The sequence below is a fragment of the Plectrocnemia conspersa genome, unplaced genomic scaffold, assembly GCF_051122295.1.
Source record: "Plectrocnemia conspersa isolate PC_06_02 unplaced genomic scaffold, ASM5112229v1 ptg000001l, whole genome shotgun sequence".
NCBI classification, from domain to species: Eukaryota; Metazoa; Arthropoda; class Insecta; order Trichoptera; family Polycentropodidae; genus Plectrocnemia; species Plectrocnemia conspersa.
Genome location: NW_028277165.1, coordinates 669,725 through 686,708, shown reverse-complemented (window position 1 = coordinate 686,708; position 16,984 = coordinate 669,725). Strand labels below are relative to the sequence as shown.

Genomic DNA, 16,984 nt, shown 5'->3' with positions numbered 1-16,984 from the left:
TATTGTCAAATGTGTATATATATATACGTACAATGTCCACGTACATATATATGCATGTACGTAAATGTTTTGCTATGTATTATTTTACATATGTAAATCATAAGGATATATATACAAACGTATATCCGAACATATTTATATTGCTTTTTAATATAACTTACTTTTTTTTCATTCGTTCTTTTTACTTTTATAACATATATACGTTGTCTTTACCTTGCAAACGAAACGTGCGTTTTTTTAAGTATGTAATAATGAAGTTTATTTTATATAAAATATTCACAATAAATAAATAATTATCAACGCGTATGAGTTCAATTGCGCACGCACAGCTTGGAGAACTTGATTCTGTCGTTGATGAACTTTCCGGCTCTGTAAGCGCCTCTCAGCATCACGACGTAAACGATCAATTTTAAAAACGTGTGCAGCATGTACAGCCTGTCGGTGTAAAAGTGACGTATTTACAATTGTAATGTACAGTACAATATAAGACACGACATGCTTACTTTGAGTAACGCTTCTGTGCGGCAGGTATTGTCGAATCGTCGTCTTTCAACAGGTACCTCCGGATGCCCAAGAAGTAACACCTGCAATATACAAATTTATATATAATAACATCAATAAAATATTATTCATTACAACATTTTTTAATTTAATCCATGTTTACATAGTATTTTTAAGAATGAAGAAACCATAGCTTAGTGCAATCTTAGTCAAACTATTTGAAACGTATAATATTTAACCATAACAAGGCTTTTGAAAAAAATAAAGCGAAATACCATCTAAATATTTGTATTACCTCGAAGCGTTTGATCAAAGATTCAAGATTTAACACCAGTCAGTAGATGGTTTTAACGTAATTTTTATAAATTATTGCTATATATTAATAAAATTAAATTATGAACAAAACTCGATATGTCGGGATCATCCATAATTGCTGCAGGTAAAGTAGTAGCAAAAGACGGCTAGAAAAAACAGTTTCAAAGCACTTGCATAAAAACCATGGACCTGACTTGAACAAAGGCGAGGGTTGGTGTATATCTCCAACGAAATGGTACCAAACGCAGTGTCACCAGATAAAGCGTTCCACAAAATGACGACGTTGCCAATTTGACCGATTTCGAAGCTAGTGATAATATTGTTAAGCCGTACTTAGTCACTCTCTTTAGTCAGGAATTTCAACCAAACAGTATTCATTAGTAAAACTTATTTTAAAAAATGCCGCAAACATTATGTAGATTACTGTATATAAACAGGTGTATTGCGCAGATGAGGTAGCGAGCCAACGTATGCTACATAGAAGTAAAATCTCAAATGTTATATAGATCTTTTGTGCATTGATAAGACGGCTTTTCCAAGGGGGTTAAGGTCACATGAAAAAGAAAAAAAAATCTGATGATTTTTCTTCAAGGGAGAAGCTAAACAAATGCGCTTAATATGTGTTAATTAGTGATACATAGTCATTTTTCGATATATTTCGAGTTATCAACCGATAGATGAATTGGTTGTAAGCAATACTACTCTTGATTCAGAAATAACTGTCAGTGGAGCGCAGTCTCGTAAGTAAAAGAGAAAAGGCAATTTATTTTACAAGAAATGAAAACAGACTAAAGAAAAAAAATGATCTAGACAACTACTTTCTTAAAGCCAACTCTGAATCAAAATATTCTGTATTTGTCAATGGTATGTGATAATGAGGATTACAAAATATATTCTTTCCGTACTTACATCAAAAACTTTTGCCAGTTGACCTTCTTTACGTCGCACTCAAACAGTTGTTTGTCCTCTTCAGTCATTTTACCAATCAACTTTTGTGTATTTTGGTTAGAAAAAGTCCATTGGCGATTGGTAAAATATTCCGTAACATGTTCCATCTTGTGTATCCTAGCGTACATGCTGAATATCCTGAAATATTACATAATTTAGAAGTACCGTAGCAAATTCAATGCATTTATATGGCGGATTGATGTGGCTGGAGCGGAGTTTTACATATATTTACGTGTTATTAGTTATATGTATAGCTTACTGGGGTTTCTGTCCCGAGCATATGGCAACTGTGTCAAAGACAATGGCCGGAATGTAATGCAGGAAGAATTTGTTGACTGCGTGCATATATTTATTACTGCTCATGGATAGACATCTGTACCACAAAGCTTTTATCGGTGGCGTTTGCTCTCCACCCCTGACGGCGTAAAGATAAAACTCGACCCATCTTATGGGGTTTTCTGAGAGAACGAAGTTGTAGATGCGAATGTCTTTAGATGTCAGTTTCGTTGCGGGATTTGCAGTTCTGAAACAAAAATAATAAGTTGTATATAGTATACACTTGTAATCAAATTAGGAGTATAAATGAATTTACATTCGGAACTTACTCTCAAGTTGTCTTATATGTTAACATGACATAACTTGAGACCTAAACTATGTGTATAAACAATAACAGCCTTCATATTGATATGTGTTAATTATTAATAATATTAGTACTTTATTCTGAGAAGGGGTATGTTGCTTTCATTTGAATGGCCAAGGTTAAACAAACCTGATTTATATAATAGCTTTGAATCCGATACTGACCATTTATTATAAGTACTAGCCTGAACCATTTATTATAAATACTGACCGAGAATTGATTATAACATCTAGCAATTAACGGGCTTAACCTGTGAATGTGCAAGCAATATGAATTTCATACTATTATTAAAAAGGTTTAGTATTTTTTTTTGTTTAAAAACATCAGGATAACGATTCTGTGAACGACAGAAGCTGCAAGAAAGAAATTAGATATGAATTCGTATTAAAAAAAATAAAAAAATGTTTTCATTAGGTGGTAAGATTTTTTTATGTAAGAATATTGAAACTTTATAAATAGCACTTTTTTGAGATTTTGCATTTTTTTGTAACAAGGATAAAATAACTGAATTAATGTTTGACAGTTTACCTTGACTTACTTTTTTAGTTATAAATTTTATTTTTAAAGTTTTCATGTTTTTTTAAGAAAATAATTGTCTATGTTAAAAAATAATGTAATATATTTCATTACAACTAAGTTTTGAGATCTATATTATAATATAATTATCATACAATTTCACGTTGTTATTTTTCTCCAAAATTCTGGCAAACTTTTTCGTATTTTAATTTTTTTTCTTTTGACAAAACGTTTAAAACTTATGTTTTATTACAATTTTATAATTGATAGAACTAGAATGTGATATAATGTACAAATGATTTTTAATAAAATTAAGTCTAGTGATATATAATGGCACACTGTATCTTTGCTAAGTTTTTTAATCATTTTTCTTTGGCTAAATACTTAAAACTTATGGTTAATAACATTTTTATTATTGATTATGATGTAATATAACATATTTTACAAATTTTATATGAGTTCTATATTATAGTTATAAAGTCACAAAGTACAAAAAGTTAATTTTTAAAAGTATCCTATTCACTTAATTAGGAATTTAATCATTTTTTTATTATTTTAATATCTTGTTTTTGAATATCGTATTTAAAAAAAATACTTTATTGTAATCTGACAGGCGTAAGCCCAATGCTTTACAATGGGGTAAACCTATATCATTTAAGTAAGTTAATCAGACATAATGAATATTTACACGTAAGTATTAACCACCAGTCTTTTTAAATTTTACTTTTGCTCATCAGTAACCTAGTTTAGGTTGCTTTCATTCTTCAGATTTGGAGTACAATATCAATGTGATTATATTTTTTAAGATCTCTAAACCAATAAAATAACTTACACATCTTTGAATCTGTTGTGTATGTCCCACGCTGAAGCAATCATACCGTTTGTGCACATATCGACTGGAACTAAGTTAGCCTCTCCGTTTCTTGTCACTCTTGTTGCTCTATAAAACACAAAACGAACCAACGCATCATAAAAAATCCTTAGAATCAGTATTATATATATATATTATATTACCTTAAAAGTCCACTTCCACACGCTGTTACATACCCATTGACGCCGTACCAATTGTCTGCCCAATTAGGCAGTGGTTCTTGATACGCAGAGATAACTATAAAGACAACGGCATTTTTAAAACTCTATAAAATATCATAATAATGAAAACCCCAAGACAAGAAGATAACTTGAAACTGCATAGTCTGAACTATACTGTGCTTTATTGATTACAAATCTTTTCTTAAAGGGTGTACGACAAGGATGCGTCTTGCGGTTATGTACTTATGGATGGTCTGAAGATTCCCATGGGTAGTCCGACTCCTCCTTGCCTCAAATAATCTTCAGTCAACCCTTTAGAGAAACTATATGTATTGGGCCATTTCCCTATTAACTTTGGTGCAATAGCATCTATTATCTCAGGATCAGCCGTTTCGACGAACTTGAGCAGTTTCATCGGATCCATCGGAGTCTCGTAGAAGTGTTCGCCCAGATTTGGACTGTAGCAGTGGCAGTATGCAGTTGATACGTGAACGAATGCCTATAACGTAAGATTGAAAAGTAATACTGCTAAAAATATATTTTAGATCATTAATAATACCTTGAGATTGCTCATCTCTTTGCTCATCTCGACCAAATCTTGTGTCGCTCTGAGGTTGATGCTTAACGCTATATTTAGAGGCTCGTCGAATCTGACAGTTGCTGCCACATGGAAAAGTACGTTAATCTGAAAGATGTTTATAATATATATATATGCTTTTTATTTTGTGTTAAATAGATAATATTTTCAAGTACACAGTAAAAATTAGTCTGTGTTTGAATATAATACTAATTTATATAACAAAGAGCGTGTATTCATAAGTTCTTTATAGTAATGTAACAAAGAGTCAATGGAAAAAAACTCTACATTACTTATAAGGAGTTTAGATATTGTATAATATATTTTTTAAACATTAACTAAAAAATTTTTTTTTTTATTCACTACTCATTTGTTAAGATTGATTGTTGATTACTATACACATAGATACGTGCTTATAAAATATATATAATTAAATCCTGATTGTGAAAAATTTGATTGTGTTGGTTTTGCGTGAGCTCCATAGGTGTTGAGTTCAGGACTGAACTCATAAACAAATCCAGCGTATTAGCCAATCATTACAGTCTCATGGAAGATTTGGTTTTATCTAGTCTGTTGTAAGCTTATAAAATAATTTTTTAAAAGTGTTTTAATGTCAAAACAATGGATTTCATTGACTTTTTTTTTTTCTAAAACTAAAAAAAACAAAATACATATTTACATTTATTATGAAGTAACACGTATGTAAACAAACGTTCATTAACAGTTTTAAACCACCTTTATGAACAAAACCATTAAAAGATCGGTGCCAAATACGAAGTAATTCGGCGCAAACGAATTATTTTTTTTTATTGATTTTGATCAATTGTTAAATAGACGCGTGCCAAATAATCGTTATTTATTAAGATAATATGAATCATTGACATTGATCAAATGATCAAGGATTGAAAGGCGCGTTATAGTTTGCTCAATTATTGAGGTTATATAAGCATAAACATGAATATACTTCCGTCAGCAGGCGCGTACGGCGAGATACTTTCCCTTTCGCTCGCTCGCGTGTTAAGTGACGATAGTGAGTGAGCATATACAATACTTATTTAGCAAATCGTACGATTACATTTTAAACTGTTTATATGTATAAGTAAAATAAATAGTTAATGGATTATTGTTGAATGATTTCTGTTTGACTGCAATTATAAATAAATATTACACGTTTTAAATTTTTACACATTTAAATTACCACATATAGCGTTTATAAATTCATAATGATCTTTTGAATAATAAATGACAAGTTTTCCCGTGATTTATTGATTCTATACAAGCACATCGTGACCTCATCGTGTGTCGAATTCAAGTGATTTTTACAACACTTTCCGCAAACACATATTTTTACCAAAAAGCTTGTACTTTGTATTGCTCAACATTTTAATGGCAAAGAATGGTTATTTTTGCCTACGGGGAAAATACTTCTGAAAAACCTTGACATTTTTGGAAACTCAATGGCAACTGGGCCTTGTTAAAAAATCATATATAGGTTTACCTCTCTGAGAAGTTCGGCTTTGTCTTGAGTAGATATTCCGCATCCCTCTTGAGTGCAATCGCCTGAGATAATTTTAATCTTCTCTTTGTATCGTGGCAGCTCGTTTTTCAATCGAATAAATAATTGAGAATCTAGAAGAGTGTCTAATCTAGATCCCGAGTCCTTTCCTCGTTTTTCTCTCATGAGAACGTAAATATTTCCGATGTCTGGACATGAAAATAGCAATTTTTCTAAAAGACCTATAAATAACGATACTTAGTTAAAGACCCCATTCATTAAAACATACATTTAGAGTAAATAATACTTACATTTTCCTAGAAATCCGGTGACTCCTGTGATAAGCACGTTCTGTCCAGAGTAAAACTTCTGAATCGGAGTCTCTGTCACTTTCCGAGGCGTTAGGAGATGTAATGGAGTTTTGAGTTGCTCTATGATTTGCTCCATTTCTGAAATATGTACTATGTATAGATACGTAAAAAAAAAGTTAAGAACAAACGTTCCTACGGTGTTTCAAAGAAGGTCAATCCCGTGAGACACCTCTGAAGGAACTGATCTAATTTTTAATCGATTGTTCATCGTTTTCGCGTTAAATTTATTGACGTCATCTTTGTTTTCTTTTAAATATGATTAGCAACTGTATTGCACAACGGTGAAAAGTGCACAGTAGACGAAATATTGACATTGCTCATTTGCTACATTTTGCAATAATATGTTCCGTACACAATTTTCAACGCGTAGGTGTTTTATATTGTTACGAATGAATCAGTGATATTTTTATGCAAATTTTATTAATGGATACTTTATTAATAATTATAAATATCATAAAGAAACCTCAAGGTTATTATTGTGCTAATTAATTTGACGATATTATCAATATTTCAATTTTTAACATTGATGTTTTGTTATATAATACAAAAAGGAACGAAAGAACAGTCGCTCATTATAAGACAAGCAAAATTTTCAAGATAAAAATTCCATCAAAGAGTAGATTACAAGATTTTGTGTAGAACATATCATAATTTTTATATTATTATAATATACATATGTATGTATATATTAAATATTTTTGACTTCTTTAAATATAATTTTTCCCATATCAATGAATATTAACTATAAACTTTTTTAACACTCTCTACAGCTTTGGTAGCTGGTGTAGAACTTAAATGCGTTTAAACTTAAATTTTGTTTATAAAAATATATATTTTTTAATGTCGCGACCATCCATAATTGTTGCGTCTAAATAAAAATACCTGCTAAAAGATTTTTATAAAACTAATTCATTTGTGTGTCTTAGATTTCTAAAAGAACACGAGTTTTTTTATATTATGGACATTACAAACAGAGTAAAGTCTTGAAAGGTCGATGCTAAATGCGATGGAAGACGGTGTAAATCGGTACCAAAACCCTGATAATTGTAACTAACTGTTGGGGCAACCGTAATTGTAGTGATAAAATTAGTCGCGGAGGACTTTTTAAAAGAGTCTCATAAAATTAATTGATTCATTTGTGATCTGCGAAAAACAAGTTGTTGTGATGACGTAGACAATACGTTACGTATCTGAGTGGACATCCATTAACTATTAAATAAATACCGTACTGTTTAAACAAAGCAAAGATCAGTGTCAAATGCAAAATAATGCAATGCATATATACAATCTTTAAGATTACGACGTTTGCCAATTTGATGCAAATATATATATAATCGAATAAGATATTATATTAATTAGAAAGAAACACGTATCTGAGACATCTATTAACTGTATCAATTCTAAATAAGTGTAAAGTTTTTTATCGATTTTGAATCTACCGTTACGTAGATTACGCATACGGCTCTAGATGTGTATTAGAGAATAATAAAGAGTCTGGTTCCACCCTTAATCATTGGCAATAGACTCAAGAGACGTAAGACTTCCCTTATGACAAAGTACTACCGTATTTAACTTTATTCATAAAATGAGCATAAAATAAATCTAACACTTTTCTTCCGACTTGGAATAAGCAGAGCTCCTACTCCGAACCCAAAAGTGCAGTAAAACAGATGTGTTATTTTCAACTACATGTTAAGTCTTTATATATTATACTTAGTTTTAACCGCGAGGTGGTGCAGGCGTGAAGATTTATTTACTCAGCAATAATAAATTAAAAAATATTATTAACCGTTTATTCTTTTGAAAAATATTGTTATATAATATAAAAATAAATTACTTAAACATTTGTTAAGACTTATTGAGAAATTAAATTTATCTAAATTTATGTTTATCTTACATTGTTGTAAGGTTATATTCATTTATAGCCCATAAATTCTTCATTTTAAGTATTTATAATGTTTTTGCAAAGAAGCACACGTTGCAGTTTATTATTTTATATTTTAATCTATTGCTAATTTTATAATCAAAGATGTCTTAACTTCAAATGCTTATTTAAATTTGTTTAATGGTTTTAATTCGTATTTATTTAGAAATAGTTTGAGAATCATTGTTATTATCTTTTATCACGATTGTATATACGTGTTAATTATATTATCTCTAGGAAAAAAAATGTTAAATTTGATAGATTTTCTTACGAATTCACAGCCTTATTTTTTCTCTTATGTTATAATTAAAAATTATTTTCGAGAAAGAGTAATTTATTAATTTACAGAAAAATTGTACAGTTTTTTAAAAAAACTTTCAGAAAAATATACTGTAATTTTTTTAGTTAAATATAGAATATATAGTTATAATAGTGACACTGAAGATTAATTATCACAATATGAATATGTGAATGAATTATATTACTCTAATAAGATTTGTGGTTGTGAAAAAAAATAATAGGTTTTGAAAGATAGTAGAAATATATAAAATAATTTCAGTTAGAAATAGTGTATTATAAAAATATCTGCAATAGAAAAATTTGCAATCCTTAATTTAAATGCAATATAAACAACGATTGAACCATTATTGTGAATAAAAAATAAATTAAAAAAGCAATAATGCATTTTTGAAGCAATATAGTCAGGAATTAGTTAAAATTATTAATATACTAATAGTATCAATCAATCTTTTAAATATAACTGGCAATTCAAAATTAATATACATATCATTTGTTATTTGTAGAAGAATTACTGATTTCTTAAATAAGAATGTAATAAAATATTCTTATAGAAATTGAATTTATTATTTAAATTTAAAAAAATGTTTTAATTTTTTTAAAGATGGTTTTAAAAAAGTATTTTTTTGACTTTGACATACTTGAAACTTTGAGAGTCTTTTAATTTTATTACAATATATGCACTGTTTTATAAAAATGTTATTGATTATTATTTTATTTGGAAGGTGGAAAGTGTTGAAATCGCCAAGTCAGAGATGAGAGATTTCGACGCGTATTTAGATAGGAACGCGCGGGGTAGCGACGAACCCAATAAAACATCTGCCTTCATCCGTATCCATACAAGTTCTAAAAACTGGACAGTATACAAATACATACCGTTACGTAAGTTAACTATTATTTACATAGAAGGCTTTTTTACCCAATTATTTCCACCGCACCTTCGAGTGGAAAGTCGTGATGTAATATGCGTAACGTACGGACGCATTTGGTCCACTATTGTAATCATATGGATGTCTATACAAATATTACAAGCAAGATTAAATTTTTGCAGTATAGATAAAACAAATCTATTTAAATTTTAAAAATTTAATTGATTTCGATTAAATCATTCTTTTATTCCAATAAAATATAATTTTTCGGTAAGAAAAAAATATTTTTCAATTCTTAAACAAAAGAATCGTTTATAATTACAATTTTATAATTTATCATAATAGGTTATGATACGTAGCGTAGTTTTATATCATTTATAGATAACTATCAGAGTCTACGTTATAATTATGAATTTTTAATTAAGTAAAAGTGAAATTTTTATCATTAAAATCGTAATGTATTTGCATATTTTGCTTGAATCGTTTTACATTTCTGCGACTAAGTGTAACATTGAGAATAAACTTGATTACGCAATTATCAACCGTAAAGACGCATTAATCTGATTTGTATAGTAAATTATATGCGTTTTTTTATATCATTTTATTTGTAAAACAAATGTTAAATTTATTTTGCCTTATTATATAAAAATCCAATTTTTAATTGATTTTGCTAAATTTGACAGTTATATTATAATCATGATTTTCATAAATAAAAAAATTGTGTTAAAATATTTCAGCATTTCCACTTTTTACTATATATATTTTATGAATTTACATTTTTCCAATACTGATGTACCAATAAATATTATTTGTGACATAATGATCAAATAGCATGATTCATTAAATTATTGTGATTTTTGTCGATGACATAAATTTATTTTTAATTGCATCTTTATTATTGATTTTACAATAGTTAAACTCTTATTATGTTTCAATTTGTTTTAAACATATTTTTAGGCTTTTAAATATGATTTTTTGCATTGCAACATTTTTTGTGTATGTATGTGTTTTATTTGTTGTAGTCGATTTTACATTTAAATTTTACGAAATTATCTAAAAACTTAATTTATATAATTTGATTTAATTTTTAAAAAATTGCAATATTAATTTTGCATTAACAATATACATAAAAATAATTTTCAAATACATCTGTATTATTAAATTAATATGTAATACGTTTTACCTTATTTTTTTTCTATAGTTGTTTTTTTATATTTTTGTAGGTTAATGAAACACTGAGATTGAACATTTTTTGACATGACAATTCCATAACCTGATTTATTTGGAAAAAAAATTTGTCCATCAGGTTTTTTTTAGCTAAAGATTTATTTTATTATGTAATATGTATTATGCTTTGATAAAATACATATTAAATATTTTAATTGAATTTATATGATTGTTTATAAATTTTGATTCAATTTGAAGATTTTTGTTGTAATCGTTTTTTTTTTATTTTTACGATTACTTTTAATATGAGTAAAATTCAATATATTATACATATCTTTTTTAGATGTAATCAATTTTATTTGCAGAAAAATCTGCAAAATTTATTATGCTATTAATATTTAAAAAATTTAAATTTAATTTTAAACTCTTAATATTTCATTTAAAAATAATTTTATAGTCAGTTTCATATAACTAAGATTAAAATTTATTTTTTGCAACTGTTTTTTTTTTACATTTATGCAATATCCTTATTTATATGGTATTTATATTATGTTTAGTTTTTTTATATACATATATATATTATCAAAAAATATACTTTAGCAAATATTTTTCAGTTTTAATTTTTAAAAAATAAAATTGGCTGTATGTGAAAAATTAGATTTTTAGCAAAAAAAAAGTTTGAGATTAAGCTAAAAAGGCTTAATTACATTTCATAATTTATATGACAAAGTTAATACGATCTTGTTAAATATTTATCGCTATCAAGATAAAAAATATGATAAAAAACTTACTCACTCTATATTTCAATAATCGATCAAATTTCGTGCTCGATTTTTTTATCAACTTTTTTAATAGACCGATTTCTGTCCAACATAAAAATAAACACTAATGTACGTTTGCGGTTCATCGACTGTAAAAAGAAATTACAATTTGTAATATCTTATAGTGAACGAAGAAAGTAGAAGATTGTTTATTGAAATTCTACCATTCGATCGATCGTTATGTTTATAATTATCATAATTTTCATAAATTATATAGTCAAAATAATTATTGTTTTGATCGAAACTATAATTTATTGGAACAAATCTTAGTTCGTTGTTCTATTTTTATTTTATATTCGGTTTCCATATCTATTCATATATCTAATCAGATTTTAATTATAAAGCCTATGGTTTTTTATCTGTGCAACTACTGGGTATACTCTTTAAGTATGCATACAAAAAAATGGCAAAAAAATAGACCTCTAAAATCATAAATTGACGTATGACTTATGGCTTTTCGTATATAGTTAAAGTACGTAATTTCTCGTATACTTGTCTTATATTATAAAATTTGCAAAATTACCCAATAATATATTCACGCGTACAAAGAGCATTTATCAAGTGCCGAATTCCAACATCCAAAAAGAAAAATAGTATTACGCAAATACGAAAACATTTCATTTTTTTGCTGACCGATTGTCTCATTATATTTTTCTGTCGTGTGACGCTATGCTCTAATGATCGATTTATAAAGTAGCTATCCAGGTTGAATATGAGATGAAAACCATGCTGCGTTTTTTCCCTATGAATCTTCAACCTTAATAGCTGCTGTTGAAATGTGTTGAATAGAGCTGTCTATTTATAGTACTTGTAAACCATTGACGATAAAGTAAACACCATAAAATAAGTCATTAACGATTACGTCTAAATTACATTTACGGTTTTGCATAAACAAACAAAATACGTTTCTAATTTGCGCAAGCATTTCGCACTTATATGTCAACTGAGAATATGTATACTATTTATAAAATATATACATTTAAATGAATATATTATTTACAAAAAACGATTATTCAGAATCGATTATTATAAATATATTTGTAGTAGTTGCGTAGTTAAAGTATTCAACGTAACAATCTCGACTCATTAGCTTAAATCAATTATAAATGTGTATTATATAGATTTAATAAATAAATAAATTTTATTTACTGAATAAAAGTATTGAAAAGTAATATTTTAATATATTTACATACATTGTGGGAATAATTGTAAAGAAAAAAGTAATACTAAATTTTTAAACAATGTGTAAGATTAATAAGTTCAAGGTCATTTTTTACCCAATGCCTAATTAAATATTTTTTTTTATTAAATTTCATTATATCAAGACAGGTATTATTTTTTTTAATAATCTTATTAAATTTACTTTTTTCAATTAAAGTTAAAATATACCTTTATCCATTTTAGCTCGATTCTGAGAAGGGTTGAACTTGATACGTTTGCTAGCGACGAACGCCACAATAATACTGCTCTAAAATACTTCTAAGTCATGCTTCTCCAACTGCGTGAAAGTAAAAACAGTTGTGACGGTTTTGTTCTTTTTTTTAATAAGTATACATATTCACTTTCGATAAAAAGAAGAGCGCATTTATTATTTAAAACTTTATATATATTTTTATATACTATAAGATATTTTTAATAAGTATTTTACACCAGTGTCATACAAAGTAATCTGTGTAAAGATACTGTGTTCCAGATTTTATCATAAAAAATACTATTATTAATTCAAGTCGAGCTATAAAAATGACTTATTATTGAATCTGGCAATATAAGCATATTTATTATGCACTTTTTAAAGAAATACTACTTTTTTATTTACTCGAAAGGTTTGACATTTTAAAAAATATTTTTACTATTTAACAGTTATTGCATTTTATTCTTATTTTATAAATAAATATTACAGATTTATTTATTAAATATAAAAAAGCCTCGTTTGTCAGTGAAAAAAATTATATTTTTATCTCTACAGATTGCTTATTTGCTTTATTTTAAATATGAAAAAATTGAAAAAAATCTCCGCTGTTTAATTTACAGTAAATTAAATTAGAATCTTCCTTAAAAATAAAATATCTGACTTACTTCGATCATTTTCTTAAATAAATAATATTTTTTTATTTATTTAAAATTTTAAAACTAATATTTATTATTTTTTATACTATAAGCCCAACCATTATTATGTTTTTAAATAAATAAATAAAATATATATAACATTCGTTTGTGAGTAGAAAATTACGCGTAGAATAAAAAAATAATATTTTACGCTGCACAGCTTGATTTTCTGATTTATTAAGCAGTATTCTATTCTTTGCTTCACTGTTTGATTAAACTATTGTTGGATATAGTTTTAGATTTTTTCAAATTAATAATATTAAAACTAATTTATTTTTTAATAAAAATATTCGAATAATAATAATTATAATTTATTTAAAAACGTAACATTTAATATAAATAAAAATAGTTTACTGATATTTTATTGAAGCTACAGACCGTTTCTATTAATTGTTAATCAAAAACTAAATTATTAATCAGTTGATAATTAAAAATGGTTAGTTCATTTTTCAAATTAGTCAGTAAAGCTCTGATTATTGCAATTAATTGGTCTTGGCGACAATCAGAACTATTTTTTTATATAAATTTATTCGAATAATTAAGCGTGTTTTTAGTTTTATTAAAGCTATTGACAACTTTCATTAATTACTAAGCAAAAGTAAACAAAATAACTAATCAGTTAATAATTAAGAATGTTCAGTTAATTTTTCATATGCGGTTGGTATTTTTTTCAAATTGGTTAATTAATTGGTCATAATGATAATACTAAAACAAATAAAATAAATTATATAAAAATAATCAATATTAATTACTGACTATTTTTTAAAACTACTGACCGCTTACTTGAATTATTTATCAATAAAAAAATAGCTCTAATTTAATTTTTTTTTAAATATGGTTAAGCTCAATATACACATATTATATAGTTTAATCAAGAACAGAAGATTACTTATTAACGGAAACAAGCCTTATAATATTAACTGAGCGTTAAACAATTAAGCAATTATTAAAACTACTGACAAAATCAAACAAAATTACCTGTCAGTTAAAAAAAATGGTCAGATTCTTTTTCATAAGTAGTCCGTAAATTTTTATATCCAATAAAGATCTTTTGTTTCAATACATTTATAATTTTTACGAATATTTATTTGAAAGGTTTGATCTAATTTTAATGTTTGTTACATTTTTTATAGCTAATCCAATAAAAAATATATTTTATTCATATTTTAAATAAATAATGCGGAAATTTTTCCTCGTTTGTGTAAATCGATAATTTTTTTAATAAATAATATTATTTTTATAAATATTATTCGATAAATGCACCAACACAATATTAATAAATATATACAAAAAAGACATTTTTAATAAATATTATCAGTTAATAAACAAGAATGATTAGTTACTTTGCCATAAACGGTTAGTAAATTTAAAAAAAATGTTCATTAAAACTCCATTTACAAATATTTTATAATTTTTTTAAAAACTGAAAGTATTAAAATAACAATCTAATAATTACTTACTATTTCATATAATTACTATGTCTTAAACAACTGATTATTTATTTAATATAATAAGCTACTGACTGTTTAACTAAAATTAATATATACAAATGGTCAGATTCTTTGTCATAAACAGTCAGTAACTTTTAATAAAAAAGGTAATATGCTATTTTTTAAACTTATGGAATTTTAGTATACAAATATATTATAATTTATGTTTTATAAAACATTTCTTTAATATCTTGTAATTAGAAACAAATTACTTTAAAATTATCCAAAAACATTTACTTGTTGTTATTTTTTATTGTAATAATAATTTTATAAGCAATCTTATTTCTTTAATAAGTATAATATATTCTTATTTTAAAAAATAGTAAAGAACATTAAATTAATTTTTAACATTTTTTACTTAAAAATGATCGTTTTGCGGCATTTTTACTAATAATAGTAATATTAATAATTTAATATAGTCTGATTATATAGTTAAATAAAAATTATATATAGTTGACTCTTTGATTTAAGTAAAGAAATCCGACAAAAAAACTTAGGAAACTGGAGCTATTAAAGAACAAATTTATGCTTTTAAAGCATTATTTAAAATATTAATATGTAACTGAATTAATTTTAAATCCTTTTCCCCTCTTTGTTTCCGGAAATTGGATGTTAAATATAAACTTCTGAATAATATTTTCATATAACACTGCTACTTTTTAAGAATTTTTGTGTTTAACTAACAATTTAAATAACGTAAATATTAAACTAGATCTAGAAAAAATATGCCAGAAATAATATTATTTTGAATAAATATTAAAATACTACCTCAATGATTTTTTGATGTTTTTTTTGGAATGTGATATTTTCAGCTCAGAAGAAGCAAAAGTAATTCTAAAAAAATGGCCTCGAGATTTTCATGAAATAAAACAGCAGTTTTTGTGAAAATATTTAAAAAATTTGCGCTTCCTGTAATTAAAGATTATTGAGTACAAAAATTGATTTGTAATATATTAAAAAATAGCTTCACGGCCAAACACAATAAATTTTTGTGTGAATGCAGATTAAGTGCAAAATACTCAAAAATTTCGCGCTGCGCAGCTAAATAAGCCGCGTCATTTTATTGGAATGATAAAACGGTTTTATAAAAAATAAGTTCATTGACTTATGGCGATAAAAAATGTTTTTAACGCCTAATATATAATATTTGCAATACTTATATATTGTTTATAAATTCATTTTAGAATATCACTGAACCAAAAATTTATATTTTTTGCACAAGCATATTTTTAAATGTATTATGTAGAAGATGATTTATTGCTAAAAAATATAAGGCTTCGAATACATATAATATATTACATTTTAGAACCATAAACATATTAGCGTCAAAACAAAAAACAATGTGCGCAATTGACCGATTTCCTAGAAAACCTCTAAAGTCAAGTCGTCAGCAAAAACTAGTTGAAGAGACAAAAATTAAATTATAAAGCAAACATTGTATATCTCGATTGCATTTATTGTGTACACAAATCTAGTCGGAAAATGTCAACAGTGATCGCTACTCTTGGCGAAGTGGACTATACTTCGTTCGGTGCATCCTGGCAGTCGATGTAAACAAAATGAATCAAAATGGGGTAGAAAATGTTTAAAATACCTGATAGATTCTCGAGACGACGCAAAGTAGGGGAGCACCGTTCCAACACAAGCGCCGCCGGCAAATAGCGCCTACTTTATACTTTTACTCATTTTATATACCAAATTCAGCGTTAGGTTTGGTAGGTGATGCTTCATTCATAAGCAATGCCCATTTGCCTATTGTATGAGGCAAGCGCCTCAGACAGACTGAACGATATCTCTTGAACACTTCCTATACGATTTCGCACGAAGCGAATGTGCTAATAGGCCAGGGCCGAATCTAGGGCGAAGATTTAAAAAAATACAATTTGAAAATCTCAAATGATTTTCTATTATTTTT

General features: G+C 26.5%; 2 protein-coding genes across 3 annotated transcripts in view; one reads left to right on the top strand and one right to left on the bottom strand.

Annotated features, from left to right (window-relative positions):
• agt (O-6-alkylguanine-DNA alkyltransferase) overlaps nucleotides 1–16,984 on the top strand; it is a 595,014-nt gene that overhangs the window by 116,429 nt on the left and 461,601 nt on the right. The window lies entirely within an intron of this gene.
• Nucleotides 233–16,853, bottom strand: LOC148238281 (fatty acyl-CoA reductase wat-like). Of its 2 annotated transcripts, none has more exons than XM_088201569.1 (11): nucleotides 16,664–16,853; nucleotides 6,336–6,473; nucleotides 6,028–6,266; nucleotides 4,512–4,637; nucleotides 4,196–4,451; nucleotides 3,935–4,028; nucleotides 3,753–3,860; nucleotides 2,024–2,287; nucleotides 1,726–1,902; nucleotides 504–584; nucleotides 233–435 (listed from the first exon to the last, which is right to left on the bottom strand). In XM_088201569.1, exons 2-11 carry the CDS (start codon nucleotides 6,469–6,471, stop codon nucleotides 312–314), a joined length of 1,605 nt encoding a protein of 534 aa, XP_088057695.1. In that variant the 5' UTR covers nucleotides 6,472–6,473; nucleotides 16,664–16,853; the 3' UTR covers nucleotides 233–311. The 2 variants fall into 2 exon arrangements, with proteins under 2 accessions (XP_088057695.1, XP_088057684.1); XM_088201558.1 differs by lacking the exon at nucleotides 16,664–16,853 and adding an exon at nucleotides 12,863–12,969.

Bases quoted from the DNA above. Each gene is read 5' to 3' on its own strand.
- LOC148238281 (XM_088201558.1), bottom strand. The intron at 6,267-6,335 runs GTAAGTATTATT...CGTTATTTATAG, and splicing joins CACCGGATTTCTAGGAAAAT to GTCTTTTAGAAAAATTGCTA. The intron at 4,029-4,195 runs GTACATAACCGC...TTGTCTTTATAG, and splicing joins AATCTTCAGACCATCCATAA to TTATCTCTGCGTATCAAGAA.